Source organism: Anser anser (assembly GCF_964211835.1).
Source record: "Anser anser genome assembly, chromosome: 12".
In the NCBI taxonomy this organism is placed as follows: domain Eukaryota; kingdom Metazoa; phylum Chordata; class Aves; order Anseriformes; family Anatidae; genus Anser; species Anser anser.
This window is the reverse complement of record NC_139733.1, coordinates 11542812-11568442: the sequence shown is the minus strand read 5'-3', so window position 1 is coordinate 11568442 and position 25631 is coordinate 11542812. Positions and strand designations below refer to the sequence as shown.

General features: G+C 46.0%; 1 protein-coding gene across 5 annotated transcripts in view; it reads right to left on the bottom strand.

Annotated features, from left to right (window-relative positions):
• Positions 1 to 3237: 3237 nt before the first annotated feature.
• FLNB (filamin B) overlaps positions 3238 to 25631 on the bottom strand; it is an 88105-nt gene continuing 65711 nt past the window's right edge. For 2 of the 5 annotated variants that reach the window (XM_083795239.1, XM_083795243.1), the window contains 19 exons: positions 23894 to 24083; positions 21703 to 21950; positions 20970 to 21044; positions 20136 to 20238; positions 19135 to 19275; positions 17453 to 17581; positions 16758 to 16931; positions 16448 to 16606; positions 15872 to 16075; positions 15093 to 15245; positions 14664 to 14786; positions 13829 to 14095; positions 13229 to 13366; positions 13023 to 13138; positions 11015 to 11147; positions 9752 to 9928; positions 7055 to 7273; positions 5894 to 6097; positions 3238 to 5059 (listed from right to left, as the gene is read on the bottom strand). In XM_083795239.1, coding sequence (XP_083651365.1) covers positions 4872 to 5059; positions 5894 to 6097; positions 7055 to 7273; positions 9752 to 9928; positions 11015 to 11147; positions 13023 to 13138; positions 13229 to 13366; positions 13829 to 14095; positions 14664 to 14786; positions 15093 to 15245; positions 15872 to 16075; positions 16448 to 16606; positions 16758 to 16931; positions 17453 to 17581; positions 19135 to 19275; positions 20136 to 20238; positions 20970 to 21044; positions 21703 to 21950; positions 23894 to 24083 — 3141 coding nt within the window. In that variant the 3' untranslated portion in view covers positions 3238 to 4871. The remainder of the gene's footprint in view (positions 5060 to 5893; positions 6098 to 7054; positions 7274 to 9751; positions 9929 to 11014; positions 11148 to 13022; positions 13139 to 13228; positions 13367 to 13828; positions 14096 to 14663; positions 14787 to 15092; positions 15246 to 15871; positions 16076 to 16447; positions 16607 to 16757; positions 16932 to 17452; positions 17582 to 19134; positions 19276 to 20135; positions 20239 to 20969; positions 21045 to 21702; positions 21951 to 23893; positions 24084 to 25631) is intronic. The other 3 variants (XM_083795241.1, XM_083795240.1, XM_083795242.1) reach the window with 3 other exon arrangements.

The following is a 25631-nucleotide window of genomic DNA, read 5'->3' as shown; positions in this document are numbered from 1 at the left end:
ACCGCTGCAAATCCCAGTATCTGCGTGGGCCCCGCGCTATCCGGACACCCATACCGCGGCACCACCGCCTGCAGACCTGGCACGGGAAGGAGACGCAGCTCCGACCGCAGAGCCTCACGGACCTGCATCCCCACACACGCCTCATGCAGCCCCTTCCCACTGACCCTCGAGAGTTGCCCCCAAAACGGCCCTGGTCTCACCATATCTGTAGGTGAGCCGGTCACAAACCCAGGCTGCAGTTGGAAACGCGCTGCGGTGACCATGAGGAAGCCTGCCCTGCCCAGCTGAGGCAGACAGCGTCGAGAAGCTGGGATTTTGGGGGGGGGGGGGTCTTCCTGCTCAGCCCCCCTGCCTTCCTGAGACGCGAGGCCACGTTTTCACCATCTGTCACCTGGTATAAAAGCATGAATGCCCTCTCTGTGCACTCTGGTTGTCTATCAGGAAGGAAAAACAAGGTTAAATGCTTCAGGTGTCGTTTTAAATATAGCGTCTCAGCTGTCGGCATTTGCACGGTATTTTCTATTAGGCAGAAGGCAGATTTATAGGCGTTAATTTACATATTGGCAAAGGAGATAGAAACCTTCAGTGAAACGCTCTGTAAATGCTGGTAGTTGGACTGGGACCTCCTTTCTGTGCCTCCGAGCTAGGAGGGGGCTTGGCCCCAGCTATTTCCAGTGACGCCAGATGCAAAAAATCCCCCAATTCCCCCCAAAATCCTTAGGACGTTGCTGTCAGGAAGAAATATCCTCGCAACCTCTCAGAGCAGGGCCAGCTCCTCCACAGGGCTCAGAGGACTCACAGGCTTCAAGCTCAGCATATATGTAAATATTTGCAGTACCAAGGTCCTGCAGAAAGGCAGTTCATCATAGGAAGGAGCTGTCAAACATACCTCTGGGTCCTGCTAAATTATATTTTGCCTATCAATTTTTTTTAAAACTCACATATATTAGCCTTTCATTCGTGTTGTATGAAGAATGCACTTTAAATTCACTCAAATTAATAGCGACACAACCATAAATCCAGCCTGATCTCGTGACATTGCCAGTATTTTTTCTAAGCGTGCAGTATGAATTCATAGCCCTGGCAACAAACCCTGCAAGCCTGGGAAACGTAGGGAAGCAATGGAGAAGCATTTTCCCAGGCGGCCCCGTGGAAGCAGGATAGCACACGCGGGATTTCTGGCAGCAGGGCTGTTTCGATGCCCTTCTGTGAGGGGGACCTGCTGGTCGGTAACTCAGCTGCAGCCTGTCCTGCTGCTTCTGCCCAGCTCTGTGCCCTGCCCTGCGTTAACACTCTCACTTCAGCATCCCAGCTGCTGCCAACCGATGCCTGTTTGTACGTAATCTCTCTGGGCAGTCTTTGAAATGCAATTAGGACATGGTTTGTTTCCTTTAAGCAAGACAAGTGCATTAAAATGCAGAGTAAAAACAAACCAAAAAAAAAAGCAAAAATAAAATCAATTCAGTTTTAAATACATTTGGACGCTAAAACTGCCCACAGAATAAAACAACTGGAAATTTCACAATCTTGCTTTCCACAGAATGACAATTAGAGGGGGAAATGATTACAGGGTTTGCACAATCTGAATAAAAACAGTCCTGCTAAGCAACAGCCCAGCGATCTGCACTGCCGATGCACGTCACGAACACCAGAACAGCTCGATGCCTGTCAGGGGGTGCAGGGAGACCCGTCGTGGACACACGAGGTACTCTGCACAGTCCGAGACCTGGCACAAGCTCCAGAAGAAATAAGCTAGGTTACCTTTAAAATATAAATGTATATTTAAGGTCCACAGGGCTCTCCTGCTGGTGGCCCGGAGCAGGAGCAGCGGTGCCGCAGGAGGGAGCCAGGCCTTGAGGCGCTGCCGCAGGAAGCCTGAGGTGGCTGAGGAAAACACGTCCCCAGGCCAGCAGGCCACGGCAATGAGAGGCTGTGGAGAAGCCACACTGTGGCACTACACACACGTGCTTAAAAACCAGCCAGTCCGCTCAGAAGACTGGAACTAAGCAGATGCGTGGCTGCCTACAGAATTAGGGCCACCTGGTACCGGAGGAGAAACAACACAAGTCCTGTTTGGACAAGCTCAGATGAGCCCCCGCAAGCCACGCAGCCTGCGCTCTGACCGGCCTGTGCCAGGGCCCTGCCAAGCCTTGGGTTTTCCTTTGGGGTTTTCCCCCAAAAGGATGCACGAATTTGGGCCTACATCAGTGGGGTGCCACAGGGCAGTGGGCTTAGAAAGGCCGTCCTGTGCAGCTCACCCCGCAGTCCTCCTCCCAGTCTCTCTCCCAGGCGAGACCCCAGGGCATGGCAGGAAGGAGCACGGCGAGAGGCATGGGGACACCGGTAACCAGGCACACCGACATCCCAGCCCCACTGCAGCCTGCCTGCCGTGGTGTAACCCCTCAGACAAGCTAATGATCACAGCCCATCGACTTCAGACAACTCTCCTTAATTCCAGCTAACGTGATTAGACCAAGTGGTAACAGGCAAGAGGAGGCCTGACAAGAGCAGGGCGATTGGGTAACACCAGTTACACAGGCACAAGCCTCTCAGGTTTACTCAACCTGACAGCTATATTCAGGCTTTTTTTTTTTTTTCCTGTCAAAATTTTAAATAGGAGCTTCAAGCTGACACAGCACAAAGCTAATGAAACACAATTAACTACAAAAAGGAAACAATCTGATAAACCTGGGGCAGGAAAGTCCTTGGCAGCAGCTCCTGGCCCGCTGCCTCTCGGGTTTCAGTGGTGTTTCCAGTGGGAGCTGTGTTTGGGAAAACATCTGCTGGTTTCCATAGCCGTGCGCTGGAGCCGGCTGGCCTGAGGTGCCACGCCAGGAGCCACCTTCTGCAAACAGCCCCACGGTGCTGCTGGAGAGCACCAGAGAGCTGCATGGGTGCCGCTGGCAGCGACGCAGGAGCAGCCTCGCAGCCCCACAACACTTCTGCTCTCCAGCTCCGCTGATCCCCCATCACCGCGGTCTGTGCAGAAAGACCTGGCACAACACGGTCACATCCTGCCATGCTGATGCCGTGGCTTAAGCTTTTGCAATACGTTTTGTTTTAGCAACAAAATAAGTGAGGTTACAGGAAAACATACAATGGCACTGAAGCTAGGCCCAAGTTTTTGGATGCCTCCTGCATGGCTCGTGGTCCGGAGGTCACTTGGCATGTCTGGAGCTGCTACACGCTGTAGTTTTGGTTTGGACTTTATGGACTACATATGAAAAGAACCCGGTGTTGTTTTTAACATGCACATTTTAATGAAGCAAACATTTCTATTTAATAAGTTATAAGATACAATTTTACAATCCTGCATTTTATTCCAGTTTATTTTGTTTTCACTTCCTAGTTTACAATGTAGTGAGCATTTCACATTAAGGCACAAAAAAGCACAGTAAAAAAACAAACAACCGTCCTTTATTTCCCAAATCAACTGTGCTCAAGGGTAGTGCATCCACAAGTAACTACAGAACTGTAAGCGTGAACTTCTCCATAGGGACAGACAGTGACATTTCAACACGTTTTCAACAAATCCTATCTTCTCCTAATCACAGAGTTAAAGCTCATTTGGAGAGTTTTACTAAAGCCCCAGCAGCTGACAGCAATTCCGATACACACTTGGAAAGTAGTATTGAGTAATCCAGGACAAACATATAAGTTACAATGGAAGTTTTCTCTCCTTGACCCTAAGCATGAATCTCCCTCACAGCACTAAAGGAAATTTTGGAAGAGATGAGCATGCTTCAGGCACGTCCTTGGACTGAGATATAATAAAACAGTTTGCACCAAAACCAAGGGTTTGTTGGTTCTTATTGCCATTGTGTCAGCACATTTACACACCCACCCGCCCTCCCGCCCACTACCCAAGTACAGATGTGGGTCTCCATGCCCAGGAGGGGTTTGCACCATCTCACTCATTGCCTGCCCAGCAGCAGCCAGGGAAACTGCTGATCCCTTCGCCATTAGACTGCTGTGCTCTGACCTGCGTGGATTTTGGGTCACTCAGATGAGAGCTATGCCTGGCTTGGCAAGCTAGGGACTTTATTGCAGCCGAACTGGGAGTTGTTCTTAAAAAGAAAATAAATCAGTAAGCGTGTTGGGAGTTACCTGTAAAGCAAAGTTTTAGAAATTTCACCAGAATCCCAAGCTAATTAAAAAACGCATTGCTAGCATCACGGCCAAAAAGCTACCTGTATAGATTTACAAAGCATTAACATAAAGGCTGAAAGCTCTCAGGAAATAATTTTAAGTCTGCTTTTGGTCTGCTATAAAAGATAAACTTTTCCTAAATGTAAACCATTAGCAATGCATTTCCAAAAACATTTTAAATTTGAGTGGTAAAGCCACTTTTAGTAGCCTTTTATTATGTTAAGCATTAAAATTGATCAAGTATACAAAGGCACCTATTATAGTACCAGTTTTATCTCATTTCTTTACAGAAAAGAATTTGAACTGGGGACAGCCCAAGTCATATTCCATAACTAAAATGTAAAGTCTCCAGTCAAATAAAATCAGTAGTTAAGATACCCAATTACAAAGACAAATTCCAGTTTTCAATTAACATCTAAAGTCTTTAACATCCACAAGGGAAATTAGTGTCTAGTTATCCACATGATTCTCCAAACATTGACAGTGACCTGGACAGTACTGCAAAGGTACAATTTGAAGAGGACATTAAATAGATTTACATTATGTTGATAAGTAGAAGAGAAGTGAAATGCTTGTAAAAACAAAGTTACAGAATTTACTTCTGAGCGTATTGAAATGTGAGCCGTGTGTATCTAGATACTGCATTTTGCAACAGGACTGCACCCAGTATAACTCTACATCTGAATTGCAAACACACAGACTGACTCGGATGTGGGTTGGGATTAAGGAACAGTGATATGGAAAGGACTCCCAGGAATGTGCTCGTCGCCCCACTTCACCGCCAGGACGTAGTCACCCCTCTCCTTGACGACGTAGGTCACATTGTACTGATGGCTGCCCAAATGCTTGATGGATACTTCTTCGCACGGTATTGTAGGCCCGTGGACGCCGACTAACAACATATTTGAACCTAAAGCAAAACAACAGACTGTTAGCATTCATAAGCTTAAACAAACAAGCGTGACGACTGTACCACATTAGCTCCATAATATTACCACAAGATTTTGTTATTTTAATTCACAATTCAGAGCAGTAATCTGAGGTATGGCTAAGGTAGTTTGGTTTAAGAGGGAATTTTATTTAAAAATCCTCAATCTCATAGAGGCAAGGGTCTATTTGTGCACTTTGCTGGACCTGACACGCTACCATTATCTAATTACAGCACAGGAGAGATGAACACTGTGAAAGCAAGCAGGCGCTGCCTCTCAGGTACTTCCTTAGAAGTCAGCAGCAGAGACCAGCAAGCACAGCTGGCCTGTCCTCTGCCCACCACAACGCCTGCAGGTGGTGATCAGCACTCAGCTTATGGGAACATCTGGCACTACAGGCTGCGATGCACCAAGAGGGATGCTTAAGCTTAGCAACCTGCCTGTTCTCATGCCATAACCCCATTTTTCTTTCAGGTGCTCCTGGCTAAGAAAAGCCATTTGGAGAGGACGTGGAGTCTTTATAGCCTCTTAAGATTGATTTGGTGAGCACCATGCAGCACTTAGAGTGTTTCTTTACAGGCAGATCAGCACCTCGAGCTCTGAATTTCAACTTCACAAAATGCTGATTTACAGCTGAAGCTGAAATCAGGTCTCAGATTGCTGCTAAGAGCTCTCATTAATTCATAGCTGCCAGCTCACAAAGTTATGCTTTTCCTCTTTCCTAACACAGAGTTTGCAATTAACTGAATGATGTTTTAATGCAAAAACCACCCAGCTAAGCCACCATAACATACAGCTAGTTCCTATACCCTTACCTGCTTTGCTGCAATCCACAGAAAAGGAGCTTTTCTGACCCACAAAAGCCTTTGAGAGTCCTGCTCCCCGGGAAACCACTTTGCTGGCATCCGAGGTGGATTTGGGAATGGCACTATAGCAGGTTTCAGTCGATGACCTCGTCACTGACTCTACCATGATGGAAGAAGTTTCGTTTGCGCTGCCTGGGCTGACCAGTCGCTGTCCTGGAAACAGAAAAGACTTCTGACACTCAGATTCACCCCATCTGAAAGACATCTAGCAGGAGGTTTTGAAATCCTCCTAGCAACTAGCATGCATTCTGCATCCAAAATGCATTTTCAGAGGAGCAATTTCCTTCTTCGGTATTTAAACCAACATCTTCCAGTAACGCTGGCAACAGTCCCATCCCAGAGCCCTTAAGTGGTTAAAGGACCACAGGAACTTCAGGATTCATTAAGCAAAGCTGGCCGCTGGAGAAGAGTTAATTGTGCTCCAATCACCAAAATGCCAAAAATGGCTTGAGTTGGCAGAAAAGCAGGTGCAATTTCGCAACAATCCATTTTGAAAGCAGAGCATGTCCCAGCCCGGGGGAGTGCAGTCCCTACCATCTGCCCCCCAAGACCACCACCACGCCTGGGCACCAGGAAGGATTCCTCTAGCTCGGGGCAGCAGTAGAGCTAGCCTATGCTTCAACACAGCACTGAAGAGAAAGAGCTCCTAGATGTAAAACCAGCCTTCCTCACATCATCTGAAAGCCCCTAGACACTATGGCCCTTGGTCAGGCCATGGCAGCACCAAAATGAGACCAAGAGGGGCATCATTTGTGCTGTAAGTCTCCAGGTTTCAGGGGCTGGGGAGGAAGAGTGGGTAACCAAGTCGTATTTCCCCACTGCCAATGTAACACCTTAGAGCTAGGTCAAAGTCTAGCATTTCCCCTGAAGCTGTTTTAGAGCTGAGCTGGTGAGCTCCACGACTGATGCTTCTGCAGCCCGCAGGCAGCTCTCAGCATCTCCCCAAATCCCTATCTAGGGTTTGGAGGTGATGGGGAAAAGTGTTTTTTGCCTCTTGTGTTTTTGGGCACCAGGCATCTAACCCTGACTGCTGCGCTATCTCAGAGGGACATACTTGCTGAGTGACACAAACTACTTCAGGCACGCAGTAAATACTGGTTAGCTTTTTACCTGTAACCTTTGCCTTGAAGGGGCTGCCCACTATGTGGTTAGGTCCACCGTATTTAACTCCAATTAAATAGTTTCCTGGAGCCATGGGTGTGTACATGACTTTGTAACCTTCTGGAGTTTCCTGGCAGTCCATTTTCACCTTTGATGGCCCTTCAATTGTAACAGAGAGGGTACCTGGACCAGCCTTGGTCGTGTTAATGAAAAACTCCGACTGCAACCCTAGAAAGACGTAGCACAGTAAGACACACTCTTCCTCACAGCCGTTGTTACAAAAGCAGCCTCAGTTATTAAATAGGAGCTGGTGATTTGATGTAATGGACAAGACAGCCCTTCAGGACCGAAAGGGAAGTGTCTCGGCATCAAAAGGCCGACTTAACAAGGAAAGGCAGAACTCTTTAAACGAGGGCCCTTCTGCTGGGAGCTGGAGCCCGCACTGAGGCGAGTTCCTTCGTGTCTAAGCTCAGGGAAGTTCAGAGCCGTCCCACCACACAGACCATAAATCAGTGGTGAAGGGCCCACAAGAAAGCCTGAGAGACAAGGGCTGAGAGGTCTCCTGGAGGAGCCGGGTGTTTGAACTGCTCTGCAACAACACTCCAAGCAGTTTGTGGAAACAAAAGCTTGTTTAATTACAGCATCTGGCTAACAGAGCTGAATTACTGCTCTTAATACTAAGCCAATGACACAATGCCAGCAGCACGAGAAGAATTTAAAAGTGAGGCTTTTAGTCCTCAAGTAATTTACTGTCAAACTGGCTTCAAATATTTACGATCTTTGGTCGCTGTATCAGACGCTGCTGACAAGGAATAAAGGGCTCGAGTGCCATCAGAACCAAGACAGCTATGGGAAAGTTTACTACAGAGAGACTGAAGCATGTATGTGTGGTGGCAAACCCGGGGAAGTTTCTAGCCTTTCTGCACAAGCAGCCGCTGTGTTGCAATGCTGGAAGAGCCCGGAGCTCCCAGAGGCACCGTCCCCAAGCGTGGCAGCAGGAAGCCTTACCAAGGAGGCCGGGCAGCCAGCTTGCAACACGCACTGCTTAGCCACAGAGCGCTCCTGGTGCAGCCCCGTCCCCTCCCACACGCTGCTAACAGTAAACAGCCTCTGCCAATTAATACATCAGAAGCTGGAGGAAAATTAATTTCCCAGAGCAGCAAGCCTCACAGCTTCTCCCTGCAGACTCCTCGCTCAGGAGCCGCGGCTTTTTCCCGGTGCCCCCGCTGAAGGCCTGCCTTGTTGGAGGCTCCCGGGGGACACGTTTCAGGTGCTCAGCCCCCAGCTATCCGGGTCTGACACTGGGCCATTGTTCGAGAATGCTGCTCCCTTAGCAGTGGCCAGGATTCAACAAGGGGGCACAGAGTAACCTTGCTGAAGTTAAACAGTCTATTTAGATTAAAAACAACCCCAAGCACCTTTATAGATGGAGGAAAATTCCCCCGCCCCTGATGCATCAGTGGCTAGTATTAATGAGTGCTTTTGTTTCCACCTATTAAAGCAGCGCAGGCTGCAGTATCTTTATTTTACACGGTATATCCATACGCTTCCAAAACTAACTGCTTGGTTTCTCCAGAACAGCACAAGCTTTGGCTGAATAAACACAGTATTTCTTCCAGGGACAAAAAAAAAAAAAAAAAAAAAGGTATAAATAGAATCCTCAAAAGACAGCAGTGGATAGCATAAAGGGAACTAGCTGCTGCCTTGCATATCAAAGGGAAAAAAAAACAGCTTTATTCTGCTCTTCACCTGTGTGTGGCCCACAAAAGCACACAATTAAAGAAATCAAAGCGCATATTCTGGAATGCTTTCATATTTTCTTACAAAGACCAAAATCATACAAATGAAAAAAAAAAAATATCTACATTTCTGAGTTGAGAACTGTCAGATGGGGCAGCCAAAGTAGATAAATAGGTGTCAGATTTCCAAGTAGTGTCAGTATTCATGCTGCATCTGAAGCATATATGAAATACTACGAACAGAACACAATTCATCATATTCCCTAGGTTTTACACGTCATGTTACATTTAACTTGACATTTCTTAGAGGTGCAAGCACTAAGGAAAAGCTAACTGGGTACACCCTCGCACCCAGTTGATTAACAGGGGTATGCAAGTTAAATGAGACTCCTTAAACTAGTCAGCCGGCTGAATAACTGCATTCACTACAGGAAAAGCTTCCAAAAACCCTGTTTTGCTGTTACTTCTCATTACCAAGTTTCAAGACAAAGGAAAATAAAAACTAATCGACTACATTTGTTCCCCCCCAGTATTTCGCCCACTCTGGAGCATACATGCAGGGCAGTCACTGACTGCTTTCTGACAGCTGTGTAACTCTGCAAAAGCCTCCGTCCCTTGCAGGTTCACGTGTGGAACAGGGCCAAAGCATCTCCAGAGCTCTGGGGGACCACCTAAGCAGAGTTCGGCTAACCAGCTCAAGTGAACTTTTGCTGCAGTTGCTGCTTTACAAAGGTTTTAAGTTTATTAAGGCTCAGTGTAGCATGCAGACCTGCTAGTGATGGTTATGAGACTTCAGGAGCATGCGAGAAAGCAAAATTAGTCTGCACCCAGGTCAGCAGAGAATGTGTTAGTTCAGCTGCCTTAGCAGAGCAAGTCATGTAAAAATACGCCTACAAACAGCTTCTGGCTCCTTCAAGAAAGCCAGAAGGCCAACAGGTTTGTACAGGAGCTCTAAAAGAAGGGTTACCCGTGGTACCGCTCTCCAGGCCCGGTCCGTACGCCGTGACGAGCGCAGGGTTGCCCGCCTGCCCAGGCTCGCCAACGCGCACTTTGAAGGGGCTGCCCACCACGTGGCTTCCGTTGAACTTCACGTCGATGGAGTGGATTCCGTTCTCGTGGGGGATAAACCGAACAGCGTACTTGTCTGCAGGAGAGAAGAGGCTTTTCTGACATTTCGGAGATGACAGCAGCAGCAACTAAACCCAACGCGGAGCTGGTTAGCAGCCCAAGCAAGGCTTCCACGTTTCAACATATTTTGGTCCCAACATAAGCAAACTTGGCTTTACAAGCTGCTACGCTCCTATTTAAGTAGAAAAACGATGTATTTATCACAGGAGGTGTCACGGATTGCATTTTCACCTTGTCTACCAGGAACTGATCTCAGCTGTCATCCAGCCAGCAGCGTGAGTCTCAGGGCTATGTGCCTCACCCGCGAAACCAGAGGTGACAGCTGAATCACAGCCCAACCTGTCAGTGGCAGACAGAGCAGCACACTGGGCTTCCTTACGAAAAGCAGCTGGGAAAAAGCAAGTCAAGTTGTACCAGCAGGCTGAGCGTGCTGCTCTGGCACCACAGACGTGGCACCTTTAAGAGTTATCCAGCAATTTGCTAATATTTCATGTTTTTGATTAACCCAGAGGAGTGACTGACCTTCCCCAGCTGGACTACAGCTAGACTGGCACGGTACAGACCATAATTCATTCAAACTTCAATTGAAAAAGAAAACCTCATTGCTGAAACAGCTGTTGAGCTTTCTGTAGCGTTTGCTTATATTCAGTTTCCTTAATGTTTCATATGAAGGAGTGCAAGTTAAAAATAAACTATTTGTCAAAGATGGAAGCATAGCTTTGAAAAATAAACTTCTTCACTGGCTAAATTCAACAACCACATCATATTTCACCCCCTTCCTTTACGAATAATATCGCTGTGCCTTCACTGGCAAGCCAAGACTTCATGCAAAAACTCTTTAGAGTTTGCCCTTAAATATTAGCATCTTACACAAGTTAGGACTCGGTCACTTCATTAGTTATCTAGGAAGAACATGAATGTAAACTTGATTGAACAGCTCTTAATGAAATTGCTGACAAGGAGAAGTCATTCTCCAAGCAAGCTGCTCACTCCTTGGGTACACTATTAGCAAGCCAAGGGATTAAATCCAGACACTGTGAGGCTGGGAGAGTGTTTTTGCAAGTCACCCCATGTGTTTTGATAAACGTAAAGCTGTTCTCACCTGGCTCCAGCTCAGACACATGGCACTCTTCTACAGCTCCGGAGGGACTGTGGACTTTAGCATCAATCTTGCCCTTTGCCCCATTCAGCCTTATAGCAAAGGATGCTGGCTGATTAACTTTTAATCCAGACTCCTGAGAATGCAACAGTCAGATTACCAAATTTAAACTTTTGTTTAAGATTAGTGACAGGGAAATAACCATTTCAACATAATTTTTTAGATTTCAACAAAAAGACAGCGTTATGACTTAACAGTAACTCTCAAATCAGAAGTTTTTTCTTCTCTATTCTTTTTAAACTCTTATGGAGTGACTGATTTAAGTCACCTACATCCACTCAGTTGATTTTTTTTTGATAGTAAAAGACCATTTTTGGAAGCCAGATGACACTCTGCCAAATCAGGCAAAGGCAGGTTTACAAGACTAGTCACCCATTATCACCGAGGTCAGACCCCTGTACGCAGGCACTTGATTTAAAGGATGTTTAAGTGATAGCTCCATTTTCAGCCCATTCATTCATTCCAGATTCATTCAGGGGAAAAGCCTCTGATAATCCAGTTGTCTGAAAGAGTAATAGGCATGTTTATATTTGCCACAAGAGGCTACATTTAGAACGCCACCACAAGATGTCTTAAAATGAGAAAGTAATTTAAAGCACGAAACCAGATGTTGCTGTGCTGTCAGACCATCGGCGCTGTGCAGCATTGCTTGCTGGAAGGTGACTCAGCTCAGCACCCATGCTGCACTGCTCGTCACAGCTAGAGGAAAGCTCTTGCAGCTATTAGAAGTAATATTTTATGCTGAACATACGTTACCTGATTTCATTTTCAACTAAATCCTGGAGAGGTAAATAAATGCAACTGAGTAGAACTGAGGTACAATATACAAAGCAAATCCCTGATGCAGGTTTAGCAGAGTGATGCTGCACACGGAGCTCCTTTACAGAATACTCAGCTTTATCTGCCTCTCCAGGACTTAATTGAAGTGAGTATTCCTGTCAAAGAGTCTTTAAATGAAACACAAGAGAAACATCAATACCACAGTGACTAATTAACGCCCTTGTAACTCGTTGGCAGAAGAGACGCTACAGGAACAGGCTGTCACCATTTGTTTACACAGAGAAGGTGGAGAAGCCCAGGCAAAGTCCAGTACAGGCACATCAAAAATAGCCTCAACTGAAGTACTAATTGCTCGTCACCACTCAATGAGGACTGAGGTACAGTATATTTAGACACACACTCTACTCTCAGTCTCCTTTCCAAGTTTCTGGCTTTGGAGGTTTAAGTCAGACCTTTAATGTTACTTGTACTTTAATGCAAGTAACCACACACACAAAAATAATGGTAAGGTTAACAGATGAACCCGGACCAACTACAAAGCTGGAATTCTCTCCTACAGATTTGCTGCCATTCATGAATTATCTGCGCTGTGACTGTGGTTTCGTGACATCAGCCAGAGCGAATTCGTGCTCTGACTTCATCGGGGGGCCTTATCCATCTGCCTGTGCAGATGCTCAGCTCTCAGACAAGGCTGCAGTAATGTCCTGACCAAGCAGGCCTACACTGTCTCACCTGCAGAAACGCAGCTTTTCAGCGCACATGCTGACACAGCAACTTAGTTATCAGCATGATCACTGCTTGTTCATTTTCATGCTTCAGTTGTAACTGGGCCTCCCCTAGCTAACTGTGGGGGAAAATCAAGTTTTAGCTCTACCAGTGCTGCTTCTAGAGCCTTTTATTTTTAATTCTCAAATGTTACTACCTGTAATAGACCTATTTTAGCCTTCTGCCTTCAAATCCTAGCTAGCTAAAGCTGGACCAACTCTACTGGCCTAAGTTACCATGAGGCTAACTGTCAAAAACCTCTCCCTATCTGCAAGCTGAACTTGAAAACAAGCACCAACCAAGGCAAGGTTATCCCTAAGAAGAAAGGACAACCATTTTGGTCTCAGAGAACAAGGACGAAATCAGTCTCTGTGGCAAGTTGTGGAGATGTTTCCTTATGTCTCACCTGAAGGCTAGTGACAGTGAGCCTGCGAGCATCATCAGACGGGGCGATGACTGGAACCAGGTAGGGGCTTTCAGGAATGTGCTCATCATTGAACTTTATGGACACCTCATAGTTGCCTGGGGGGAGAAAAGATGCAGTGAGTTTCCTTCATGTCTTTGGAAACAGCTTTCAGTTTTATTTCAGTACATTTTGGTCTTACTGTGTACCTGGCTCTTGAACTATGTATGATACACCACAAGATCCATCTTTATGGTCTTCAAAGGCAATTTCTGCTTTACTTGGGCCTTCTACTGCAATAGACAGTCCTCCAGCTCCAGCTTCCCGTGTCCATATGCTGAACTCAGCTGTTGAAACACACAAGAGCATACATAAGAGTAAGCTCACTGCTGCTGGGTTTCAGCTTCCTTCTAACAGACATCCCCTTTCTAATAGCAGCATCCCATAATTACGTGTATGAGAAATGGTACGTTGAGCCACGGTGCTGGGTGATAACACTTGGCAGCTTTTCCAAGAGCCTTGAATTAGCCTATTAGCTTTGAATAGTACACTAACAACTTCAGACTCATTCTGAGAGCAGTCACCCAAACATGGGTTTCCATACTGTGAGCTTCTCCATCTGCACGATGCAGCAGTATTATTTCTTTGCACATGTTTCTCCACTGACCACCCCCAGGCGTGGGGCGAGCCTGCAGTGTTACACTGAGCTCCGCTCAGGCTCTCAGAAGCAGGACTTTCACAAAGGCCATCAGAAACCAAAGCACTGCACTGCAGACCCAGGCACTGAAGCCCAAGAGCAGAGGACTCACCTGGGATGCCTGTCTCTCCACGCTCCAGCCCCGGGCCTCCAGCTCTCACTTTATGAGCTCCACCCTCACCAAGCGGCCCCACGGTGAACTGGAAGGGGCTGCCCGGCACAGGCTGCCCTCTGTATTTGACATCCACAGTGTGAACTCCCATTTCTTGCGGTACAAAGCGGACGCAATAGGTGTTTTTGTCAACTTCTACTATTTCTGCATCAAAGTTTCTTCCAGAGGGACTAGTTACCTGGGCTGTCATGTCCGCGCAGTCAATTTCTAACAAGAACAGAATACAAAATGCAGAAGAGAGTGACAAACGGGCTGGGTACTTTGCTTTTTGAAGCAGAAACTGAGTTCAGGTGATAATGATGACAGCACAGATGACAGAACAGGTACATAGGTGCTAGGTTGTACTGTGAGCTAGATGCATGCTGCTGAGCAGCAAGCCCGACCAGTTGCAGCTCTCCAGGTGCTACAAAGGCAGACGAAAAGGCTGGATAAGCACAGCCAGCTTATACTGGTCTATGATTCACATTTGCCAAGCAGCAGTACAAACACTTAACAGATTATCTTAAAACCCTGGAGACAGGCTGAGCTGTGCAGCCCATCCTCCAGCTTGCTTTACGCGGAACAGATTAAGGTCTCCCTGTTATTTATTTCTCCATTTGCTGATCATGGTTATGCATATTTTTAACAGTTCATAGAGACCATACTACCAGTATTTCTTCCCTACACTGCCTTAACACGAGGATGACTTAACACTGAAGTTCCTATGTCCATTGCTTCAGGTACACCTACACTATACAAGTGCAATTTATGGTTACGGGGAAAGAATGTCGCTTACCTGGAATTTTTAGGTTCAGATCACATATGCTTCCAACTGTTGCAACAGAGGGAGCCCGTCTTGTTCGTGTGATGCTCTCCTTAACTCTTCCCTCACCACTTATCTTCACAGTAAATGGGCTGCCTGCAAGTGCCACAGCAAGTCATTCCTCTTTTACTCACTACACACTGCATCAAGGGGAGGAGTGAAAGCTTCCTCTAACTTGCACTGTATCACAGTGGAAGTTTTACAGCCAGTTTACAGTGAAATACAGCCATGTAACTAGAACAGTTTTGGATGCCTGCTTGAAGGGTACTGGTAAGACCTCCTCAAATCTTCAGGACTTACGGTATGGTCCAGATCACACAGCCCACCCACAGTTCCAGCGTGCTGGCCAGCTAGGTAAGACCTTTGCTGCACTAAACAAAGGTGCCAAACACTCCTGCTTACCTGGAATATGTTCATCTGCAAATTTAGTAGACACAATGTACACGCCAGGTACAGTTGGAAAATAGGACACTTTGCAAGTTCCATCTTCAAGGTCTTCGGTTTGGATATCTACCTTGCTGGGTCCTTCAACTGCCAGCGAGATGCCACCATAACCTACAAAATAGTTAAGTTAACGTCACATTTCTACAGTTGTATCATAAATTTGACATAATATAGTCTAAACCCAAAGCAGTAGCTAGTCATTAGCCAGCTTGTTTCAGAATGGGTATGCAGGAACTGCATGATGTCTTAATAGTACTTTGGTAGTCCCCATAGGTCAGATCACATTTAATGAATGCACAGAATGCATTCAGCTCCTAAAACGCTCTGACCATATCCCTTTTATTTCATTAACATTGAAAAGTTAGCTTCAAAGACTGCAGTCAAGGCTCCACGTCAAACCAACAGGAAAATATCTTCCTCATGTCCTTCTTGCTGTACACTACGATTCTAGAATCAGCACCATCAAATGGAAGAAAAGCTTTGTCAGTGCCTCAGTGACAGTCCCTGTTGGCTGTAAAGAAAGACATTGGCCAAAATACAAAGCACTTTAGAAGTTCATAGCATTGCCTGAAGTTAATAACTGAGAACAACAGTGCATGCTTAATGTGCTCTTTGCATTACAAACAGATCTGCTGCTTTGCAGCTTGTGACCTGGGGATTCCCTGCTGAGGAAGACAATGCTGTCCTTCAGAGAGCGTGTCTCACAGCAACTCACAGTCCCGTGCAATGGAACTAACCCGCATCTCTTGTGTCTACAATGAAGTCACACATTTCAAAGGTTCGTCCTTCTACCAAACCACGTCCAAAAACTCTCGCTCGTCTGGCATCTCCTATCTCAGACTGGACCACCATGATCGTTACAGGGCTGTTTGGTACATGGCTCCCGTTTTTCTTGATGCTAACCAGATGTTCTCCTACTTCCCGTGGAATGAATGAGATACCTACAAAGCAGAGAAATGTGACAAACTTACTCACTTTTTATGCATGTTTTACTTGATTAAAAAGCCTTAAGCATACCAAGCAATACTGAAAGAACACTCTTTACACATGTTGAAGTGTTATTCTCAAATGGGCCACAAAACCATTCACATATGCTGACAAATAGCAGCTCAGTCACAGCCTGGAATGCTAACAGAAAAGGTCAGTATTCAGATCCTTCTGTGTTTCACCAACCGTACCAAACAACGACAACCATTTGGTTTGACAACATACTTTTGGGAAGGTGCAGAGAAGAATTAAGTCATTTTACATAGCAAAGAAAACTGGAGTAGAGGTTGCTAAACTGCTCCCAGATGAAGACTATCAGAACTTACCAATGTGGTTATTGGGCAGCCTCTTCAGAAGACAAGGCTCATCACGACCTGATGGGGCTTTAATGCTGGCTGTTAGGAGACTGAGATCAGTCTCAGTGATGTCCAATAAAAAGTCAGCAGCAGAACCAAGCTTAACCTGGGACCGTCTTCTGTTATCATCTGTGGAAATAAAGATAAATGAATCCAAGATATCAGGGGGTTAAATGCAGAACAAGTTAGGGGACTTCATGCTCTTGCTGAAAACCAGCCCCCCATGCTATCAGAGGTTAACTTTCACTCTGAAGTGCTTCCAGAAGTCTAAGCTTTATACCTGTAATCTTGGCTGTGAACGGGCTGCCTGGGATGTGCTTGTCATTGTACTTGACCAGTATGCTGTAGTTCCCGGGTAGAGTAGGCAGGTATGTGACTGTGCACGTCCCATCTTTGTTATCAATGCAGCTGATTTCTGCTTTTGAAGGTCCTTCAATAGCCAAGTCCAGTCCACCTAGGAAATAAGGAAAACAGCACTGCTGTAAACCTTCACGCACAACAAGATCAACGACTTTTAAAGAGGAAGATCCAGTACTTGGTACTGGAAATGCAGCTCAGATCTACCTTTTCCAAGGATAGCAGCAAAAAGAGCTCAGGCCAATCCATCAAGGCCACGAAACCATTCGATCTGTTAGATTTACTTAATAGTGATTCTACATCCACTACTCATATTCCACCAAATCTAGGCTGCCTTCAGCTTAATTTTAATCAAGTGAACTATTTGTACCTTGTACCATATCCGAGTCTACTTCTCTCAGAAAGAAGTAATAAAACAGTTCAGTTGTCACTGCACAGAAGATGCAGCTTAATGAAAGCCATTTTGCATTGTATTTGCATAAACCATTATTTGTATTATACCAGAGATTCTTATTTGGACAAATGAATGCAAATTATGCTTCAAATTAAGGCTGACACACATTACACTTCTTAGAAGTTTCTAGTTTAGAGTAGGATGGATTTAAAGAACAGACTTACCCTCTCCTGCATCTTCTGTGACAATGGTAAAGGTCGCTGGCTTATTGGCAACCCCATAAATGAGGCCAGGCCCATAAGCAGACACGCTGCCACTGTTTGGATAATTCACATAGAATTGCAGAGGGCTCTCTAAAGAAAAAAAGCAAGAAGCACTTTTAAGGATGGTTGGCCTGGACTACAAGTTTGAAACAGGCATCAAGCTGCTCTGACCCAATGGAATCTTAGGCTATGAATATACCCACATTTTTCAATGCCATTCTCACCATTTAGTATTTGAAGAACCTTTGCATGACTCTAGGGCACTTTAAAATGAATAATCCTTCCCTTTCATCTTCAAAAGATACCTCTCCACAATTTGTTCCACATTTAGTCATGACAAAGTGCTACTCTAATCACCACAGATAAGCTTAAATGATGTCGTAAAAGGGTCTTGCGCATCACAAGTTTATATTTAGCACATTACATCAGAACATGACTCAGAGAAGCGCTCTTTCAGTTCAGATACAAATCCTGAATTTCACTATTTCAGAATTAGGAACGAGCACTGCACACTGCCTGACTCAATGAACCTGAACTAGGGAATTTGAAGGGTATCCAGAAACACATTTGCCAGCCTCAGATTAGTAAAGCTGGTGCACAAGAACAAAAGTACAGTCATCAAAAGCCAATAATAGTTTCAAGAAAAAAGGCACAGATAGCTCTCAAGTCCAAAACAAAATTTTGCAGCTGAGACAGAAGCAAGCTTAATTCATGATAGCCATCAAGAAGGAAGCATTGCAGCATATCATCCTTCTGGCCAGGCACAGGCCAGTGCTCTCACTGAGCCAATACGTCAGACAGTTTGGCACTTATTGAGGTGCTACATCCACACGCACTACTGCAGATACTGAAGTAGCACTGTGCATCACATTATCTGAGCTCCCTGTTTCAGCCGTTATCCTGTGTTTCCAAGTACCAGCAGAACCAGCAGTGCTGATGGTATTTTGTCCCATGTCTGCACAAACTGCCATGGGGCTGCCCCTTTTCCCCCATGCAACTGACATGCCTGTGATTACAGGGCAGCGTGAGCTGCCAGGCGAGGCAGAGCGCCGGTTGTGGAGCTGGTGAATTAAGGACAAAAGAAGAGAAGAGAAAGGGAATGAAAGGCAGTGGTTTCTCTTTGTTAAGAAGCAGCCAGGAAGAAAGAAAGATTACAGCACAGCCTGCATGAGTGTTTTATTTTATTGCAATGAGATGGAAAGAGTAACTATAGTGTTTTAACCACTTAGTCTTCCCCACAGATGACAGCTTTTATGCCAATGCAGTTTTAAGGATAAACATGTACTGTAACTATTAGTTTTGTTGAGCACCAAGGCAGTAAATTTCAACCTGAAAAAAATGGTAGTTAGAAAATTGTATGTTTCTTCTTCATAATAAAATGCCACAAAAGCTAGCTTCCAAAACCAAAATCCATTTTAAGCCTGGCTGGTACTATTAAACCACAATGGAAGCTCGCGTGTGCCTGCACTTACTCCTTTGCTTTCGATTCTCTTTGGACTGTCTGCAGATGAACTGCTGCTGAACAGTAAGATGTCCTAGGCAGCTTCTACTGCAGTGCGTACGACTAAGCTACAGAAACCTTAACAGGGAAAAGATGCATCAGGACACTTGACTCAGATCTGTGTGTCTGTTATGAGACTCACCTGGGATGTGCTTTCCCATATATTTAATGTGCATTTCATGCAGTCCAACTTCAGTAGGAGCATATCTCACTGTTACTGTGCCGTCCTTGTTATCCACAATATCTGGAGTATCGGTTTTTCCAGAGGGCATGTGTACTTCACCTACAAAAAGCCACCATGTGAGTTACAAAAGGAGAAACTGCCTGCTTCCTCTCTCCCACCCACAAAGAATGGTCCAGCCTTTTTAAACAAGCATTTTAAATTGTTAAACTTTTTACCCACAGGCACAAATAGGAGACTAATGGGAACACTAAACAGACATGCTTTCTACTAAGCTACATGAATACAGCACAGTGGTAGACATCTGGCAAACAGTCCTGTGACCTTACAAACTCCACAGGCAGAGCTGTTTGCTTCAGCCACTGGAATTTCCATGGCAAGCCCCAGGAAAGGCACTGATGTACTTCATCACAAGGCACCCCCTCTTTAAGATCAAGAATCCCTTCAGCAGGGGCAGACCAGGGCTCGGGGTGGGACTGCTGAGCTAGAGAGCAAGGGGGCCCCAGCCCACGTGCACAAGGGCTTTGTGTGACTGGGGTGCTGCCAGATGAAGTTTCATGCAGAAGGGAATTGCTTTGGAGAAGGGAAGTGACAGGGACGCAAGATTAGATTTTTTTTTCAGCATCTGCACAAAATATATTCAAAGATAATCAAGGATGTATATAGCCGCTCCAGAGGGTAAAAAGCAGCAGCAGGTCCTGCAGCACGGTAATTCACAGCCTAGCGCCAAGGGCCATGGCAGCACCAAGAACTCCCTCGTTTAACTCAAACCAGCACATGGGTGTATCCCACTTAACCCTCAGCGGGTGCCACTTGATGTGAAATTAAGCAACTAAGTTACTGGCACAATACAATTCTCCTCCACACGCTACGGCCTAGACCACACAGACTGTTAGCTGCAAACGGCTAAACACGCTAACAAAGAGCAAAACCTCTCCGGAGACTCTGTGTCCTTTGGGTACCTGTTATTTCTCCTTTCCTTACAGCAAAGGGGATAACCATATCAAAGGGCCTGAATCCCATGCCGTTCATGTCTCCAACCGGTACATAAGCTTCTTCCGTCACCTGCAGGAAGCAAAAGGGTCAGTCACATTGTGGATGAAGGTAGGCACGAGATAGCTGAGCTCTGAGCAGCTCCACCGCGAGCAGAAGCAGGACAAGGCGCAGTGATTATGGTGGTCAGGCAGCCCCTGGACTGGGCCCAGCTAGAGCAGCGGCCAGTCAAGCTTTCCTCCACAACACCACCACATGGCAGAGCAGAGCAAATCAAACACGGTGCGGGTGGATGGGAGGCATGCTGGAAAAAAGTGAGGTCAAAATGGAACACGAGAGCATGGGAGACAACGTAGTGCACACAAGACCCAGAGTGGCTCCATCTGAAAGGATTTAGTTGCTAAGGCCTGGAAGAGAAAGTGATTTGAATGTGGCAGGGTGATTGCAACACAAAATTGACAAAAGAAACTAGTTTCACAATGCGACTCTGGACTCAAGACACGGTGCTATTTTACTGGGAAAACAGAGCAATGCAGTCAGGTTGCTTTTGCTAACAGGAGACATTGCAGAAGTAGAAGCTGTGGGCGTAATGATCCTCTTCGTGTTTAAGGTTATGGAGAGTTTACTTGGAGATTCCCTTCAAGCAACATGGAACAAGCAGGTCTGGATCCCAAGAACAATTGATCAAACAGAAAGAATGAATACAATGACCAGACAGAATCAAGCAGTCCCAAGAAGCAGGCCGTCATCTGAAATGGAACACAGATGGGGGAAACCAACCAAAAAATGTAAAAATTGTGTACCCAAGGGCGGAATCCAGCGGGGGGCGCACCCACTGTCTCCTGTGACCGCACGGCAGCAGCATCTGCATCTACAGCCTGGTTGGTGGTAAAGGCAGGTTAGGCGTTATTCCAGTGCCATTATTCCCACATTTCATGACAGAAGGCACGGCACCTGCCAGCTTCTGAACACCTTCCTCCCCCCACCGCCCCTCCCAGCGGTCCCAAAACCATGGCCACCTCCAGCTTTGGGGGCTGCTAAACCACCTGTACCCACCACCGGGCTGAGGCACGGGGGAATGTCACCGGTGGCACAGCAAAGGGACAACGCAGTTTGGGAGGGAAGCTGGAAAGCAGTGCCTAAACACGGGTCAAACTGAGTTGCACACCGTTTCTTAGTTTGGGGTCAACATTACAGAGTGAAAAACAGACAAGTCAGAGCACTGTATCTGATGACAGCTGAAATAATTAGCTATAGAAGCTGATTACAACCACCCTTACATCATTTAGAAAGAGAACTACATGGTCAGGAAATGAAATATTTTGTTCAGAGCAGCCAAGTGTTCAGCCTCTGATAGTTTCTATCCCTTTTCACCTAACCACATTGCCTACTCAAAATAAGCTCTGCAAGTAACAAGGACTCATTAGCTAGGCTAATAAATACCTAAAAAATTACACACACAGTTAACCTATCACTAAATAAAACATGGAAGCAGGAATCTGAGCGGGAGGTATTTGTGGAGCAGAGCTGGCTTACCATAACAGTGAAAGGACTGTTGGGAATGTCCACCCCACCAAAGCGGACATAAATCACATAGGTTCCTGGTTTGGCAGCAGTGTAGAAGATATCGTAAGTCCCGTCCTCATTTTCAACAACATCTGCCTCAGCTTCTGTCCCATCTGGTGTCAGGACGGTGCAAGTCACTTTTCCCTTCCCTGCTGATTTGGCATCGACCACAAAACCAACCTCCTCACCAGTCTTCACAGTGGGTGCAATCCCAGGACCTACAAGGCAAGTTTTGTTACAGAAACCATTCAGAGCGCAGCCTTCCCAGGCAGGCAGCCTGGCACCAGAGCCCCACAGAAATTGCTGGGGCAGCAGATGTATGGCAAGGGACCCTCACAGCACTGGCCAGCACAGGAAAGGCTGGCGGTGTGCAAGAGCTCACCACCCACCTTCCTCCTCCTCTGCAGTCATGGAGACTGGATGAGAATAGAGAAGAAGGAAGTTTGAAGGAAGCAGCGCCTTACATATGCCCTTATCACCATACTCTTTATGCAGTGCCACAGGCATTATCTTTTACTGCCCTGGCCAGTGGCTTAGCTTTAGCTATCACTGCTTTAACCCCAAACTCCCTGTGCAAGCATCTGCACCACCACAGCCTGTAAAATGGCACAGTAGCAGTCATGGCCATGCTTCTTCTTACATTTACAGCAAACAATTTTCCACTGCTTTGCCACGCGTCCAAAAAAATCATGAAACAATGCCCAAATCAAGCAGATCCAGCCTAAAGAGCGCTGTGTTTAAATGAGAACTATTAACTCTTGTTTGCAGTATGTATTTGATACTCCTGCTTTTGACCACCGCTTGTTACTGGGTAAATGGCTCATTTTCAAATGGCAACAAACCTGCCATTTTAGTACCTGAACAGTATTCCAGCAGCTACTCCTACAGCGACTGCATTTCAGCTTGGCAGCTGCGAATCAAAGCCACTTCTTGGAAATGGGAAATTTAACCTGGCATCTGCGAGGAATTGCCATTACTGTTATTTTGAACAGTTAGGGACTTGAGTTACTTGGAACAGTATCAGATTCAGCAGTCATTAGGCTCTGAACAATTTTTGTAGCAAAGGGGATACCTGCCGCTCTGTTCTTTCCATTGTGCCAGCAACATATTTCTGGTTTAAACAGGCCTGAAAGCAGCCAGCTGCTGGTCTGGCACTGGGTACACTCTCACTGCACAATTCAGGTTGGTACAATGCCCAGACAACTCTCACGGGTCTACAACCAGAGATTAAGTTTCCCTGTTCAGTTTGGTCTTGCCCAATATATTTATTTATAAATCACAGGACTTAACATTCAGTGATGTTGCTGTAACTAGTTCCTACCCCTTCTGCTCCTTCCCACAGCCTCTTGCTGCCTGGGAGGTGGCAGCTTGCCACGGTGGCCAGCCCAAAGCTGCATGATGACCACTCTGCATGAGAATGGGCAAGGGCTGAAGCTGTAAATGTGCTCCACCAGCAACAAATTCAGAATTCCTCCCCTCTACCGAGGTACTGATTTTTGAGTTGTAGTAACTTTTTACCTTGAAGATCTCTCCTTCCACTCCCTCTTCCAAAAGTCTGTCCGTACTCTGGCCAACTTCAACCAGACAGAAAAGCAGCAGAAAACATATCCAGCCTGAGCAGGATTTGCTAACCTTAAAGTACACAGCCAGCTACTTTCACCCACAGCACGAATTCTGCTCTTGCTCAGAATGAAAAGCTTCTTGCAATTCTAGCAGTGTAAAGAGCATGAATGCAGTGAACATGTGCAGATGTGTTATTCTTAAATCAACCTCACTGCAATTCTCAACAGGGCTTACCTAGGCCAAAATAAGCATCAAACTTCAGTTGCATCTAGCTGTTTATAACAACACCCCGGCCGGTTTAAAAGATTTTGCTAGAGAATGCAAGAGATTCTTGTTCATTCCATGGGATAGAGGGTTCTCTACCTTTATGAAAATCCCTCTTGTAAGAGCAGCCAGATTACACAAATCTCTAGTGTCTTCTACAGAGTCAGATCCCTCGTGCTCTTCCCCCCCTCAAATTAGCACTTTTTCAGAATTAACACTCATTAGACAGTGCACAGGGAGCACATGCAGCCTGTTGCGTCAATTGTACCACACCCTCTGAAGGCAGCTTTACACCAAGTACAAACAACTGCAATACACAGGACCCAGCACACACCTGTAGCCAAACACTTGCTGGCATCCCCTGCTGGAGATGCCCGGATGCGGTAGGGAGAGGACGGGATGTCATCGCCACCGTACTTCACGCCGATTGTATAGCGGCCCGTTTTGTCGGGGACGTAGGTCACGGTGTAAGTGCCATCCTTGTTGTCATGAATGTCCACTCTCTTGGGCTTGCCCTCTTGGTCCTGAGGAAAGCAAAGCAGATGATCTAGGCACCATGAAGTTAGTTATGATTTCCTTCAGCAGGATAGCAAACCTTTCACAAACATATTTAGATGGTATCAAACAGGTTCAGAACTGAAGCTCGGAATCAAAGTACTAGGAATAGACTATTATAAGCACTGTAAAACAGTCAGTGCTATCAGCAGCTAGGCTTTGCTTGATACCAAAACCTTTAAGAGATGTAGCAAGCCATTTTAATTAACTTTGCATGAACTGTACGAAATTTTAGGCTTTGTTGTCATATAGCTGCTGGAAATGAAGAACACCTCCCACGTCCCCAAGGCACAGATCAGGAGTTAGACCAGGCATCTCTATCCTGATAAAGCACTGGGTTGCTTTACCCAGTTGCTCCCTGAAAGGTTTGACGTCAGGAAGTACTGAGGAAGGCTGACAACAGACTCCAGTGTGAGGCATCGAGCTCTTGAGATACTGCAAGGTCTACAGTTAAAAGCAGGTCTGTGCAGTCCCTTCAAACACTACTTGTATACTGAATAGAAGAATTAAAGAGCTGCATAAACAATACAGACCTGAGCTTCAGCATCAAGCCTTCTTATCTAAAACCAAGATCAGTACTGTGTAAAATGATTTGGACAGAGCTAGTCCCAGCTTTCAATGCAACTCAACAGCTGCAAAGCGTGAAGCACTTTAGAAAGTCCTCCAGGCCTGCTCACACACATATCTACATGTTGATGCCATTTATAATTTATGGCTTAAACTGCCTGGACTACAGTATAAGCTGCAATGGACTTGAGATTTCAGGTACAGTGTAGAAGAGCCTGCTCCTTTCAGAGAGCCCTGTGAAACATTTGACATTCAAGAGCTGAGAACCACAAGCTGTAGCAAATGCATTCCCACCACGCAGGGCTTGTGGAACTTAATCTTCACAGCCATAGCCATGCTGGGAGCTCTGATAAATATCCCGGATCCTTTAAAGGGCACACTTGCATTCCAGAATAAAGCCAATTGTTTTGCAGCACCTGAGCAGATGGGACAGCACGGGAGCAAGAATGCAGAATGGCAAGTACAACCGGCCATGCCATGACCTAGGCATGCCAGAGCTGAGAAATGTGCTTTATGGCCCACTAAACAGAGACATTTTTGCTGAGGCCATGGAGACCAAGCATCTGAAACTTCAGGGAAAGCAATAACCAAGTCAAACAAAAAACATTCCTGTAATATCTCTTTAAATGGCTTACGACTTCAAGCAACCTTGAGGGAAACTCGTTATCATCACATAATGCTCACTGTGGATGTTACATCGTGGCCTTGCTGAACTACACTGATAGCAGGCTGTCTCCATTTCAAATTCCAGCATTTCTGTAATCTTGTAAAGAACCTGTATTTATCTCTTTTGGGGCATTTGCAGAGTGTAAGGTTAATTATGAGCCGAATATAGTACGGGTGATGACTAAGACAGAAGTCTCAGAGAAGCAATTTCAAGAGCTTCACAAACAGAGCTTAAGGCCCAGCCAGCAGTCCAGTCTTCAGAACACCAAAGGCTGTGCAGACTT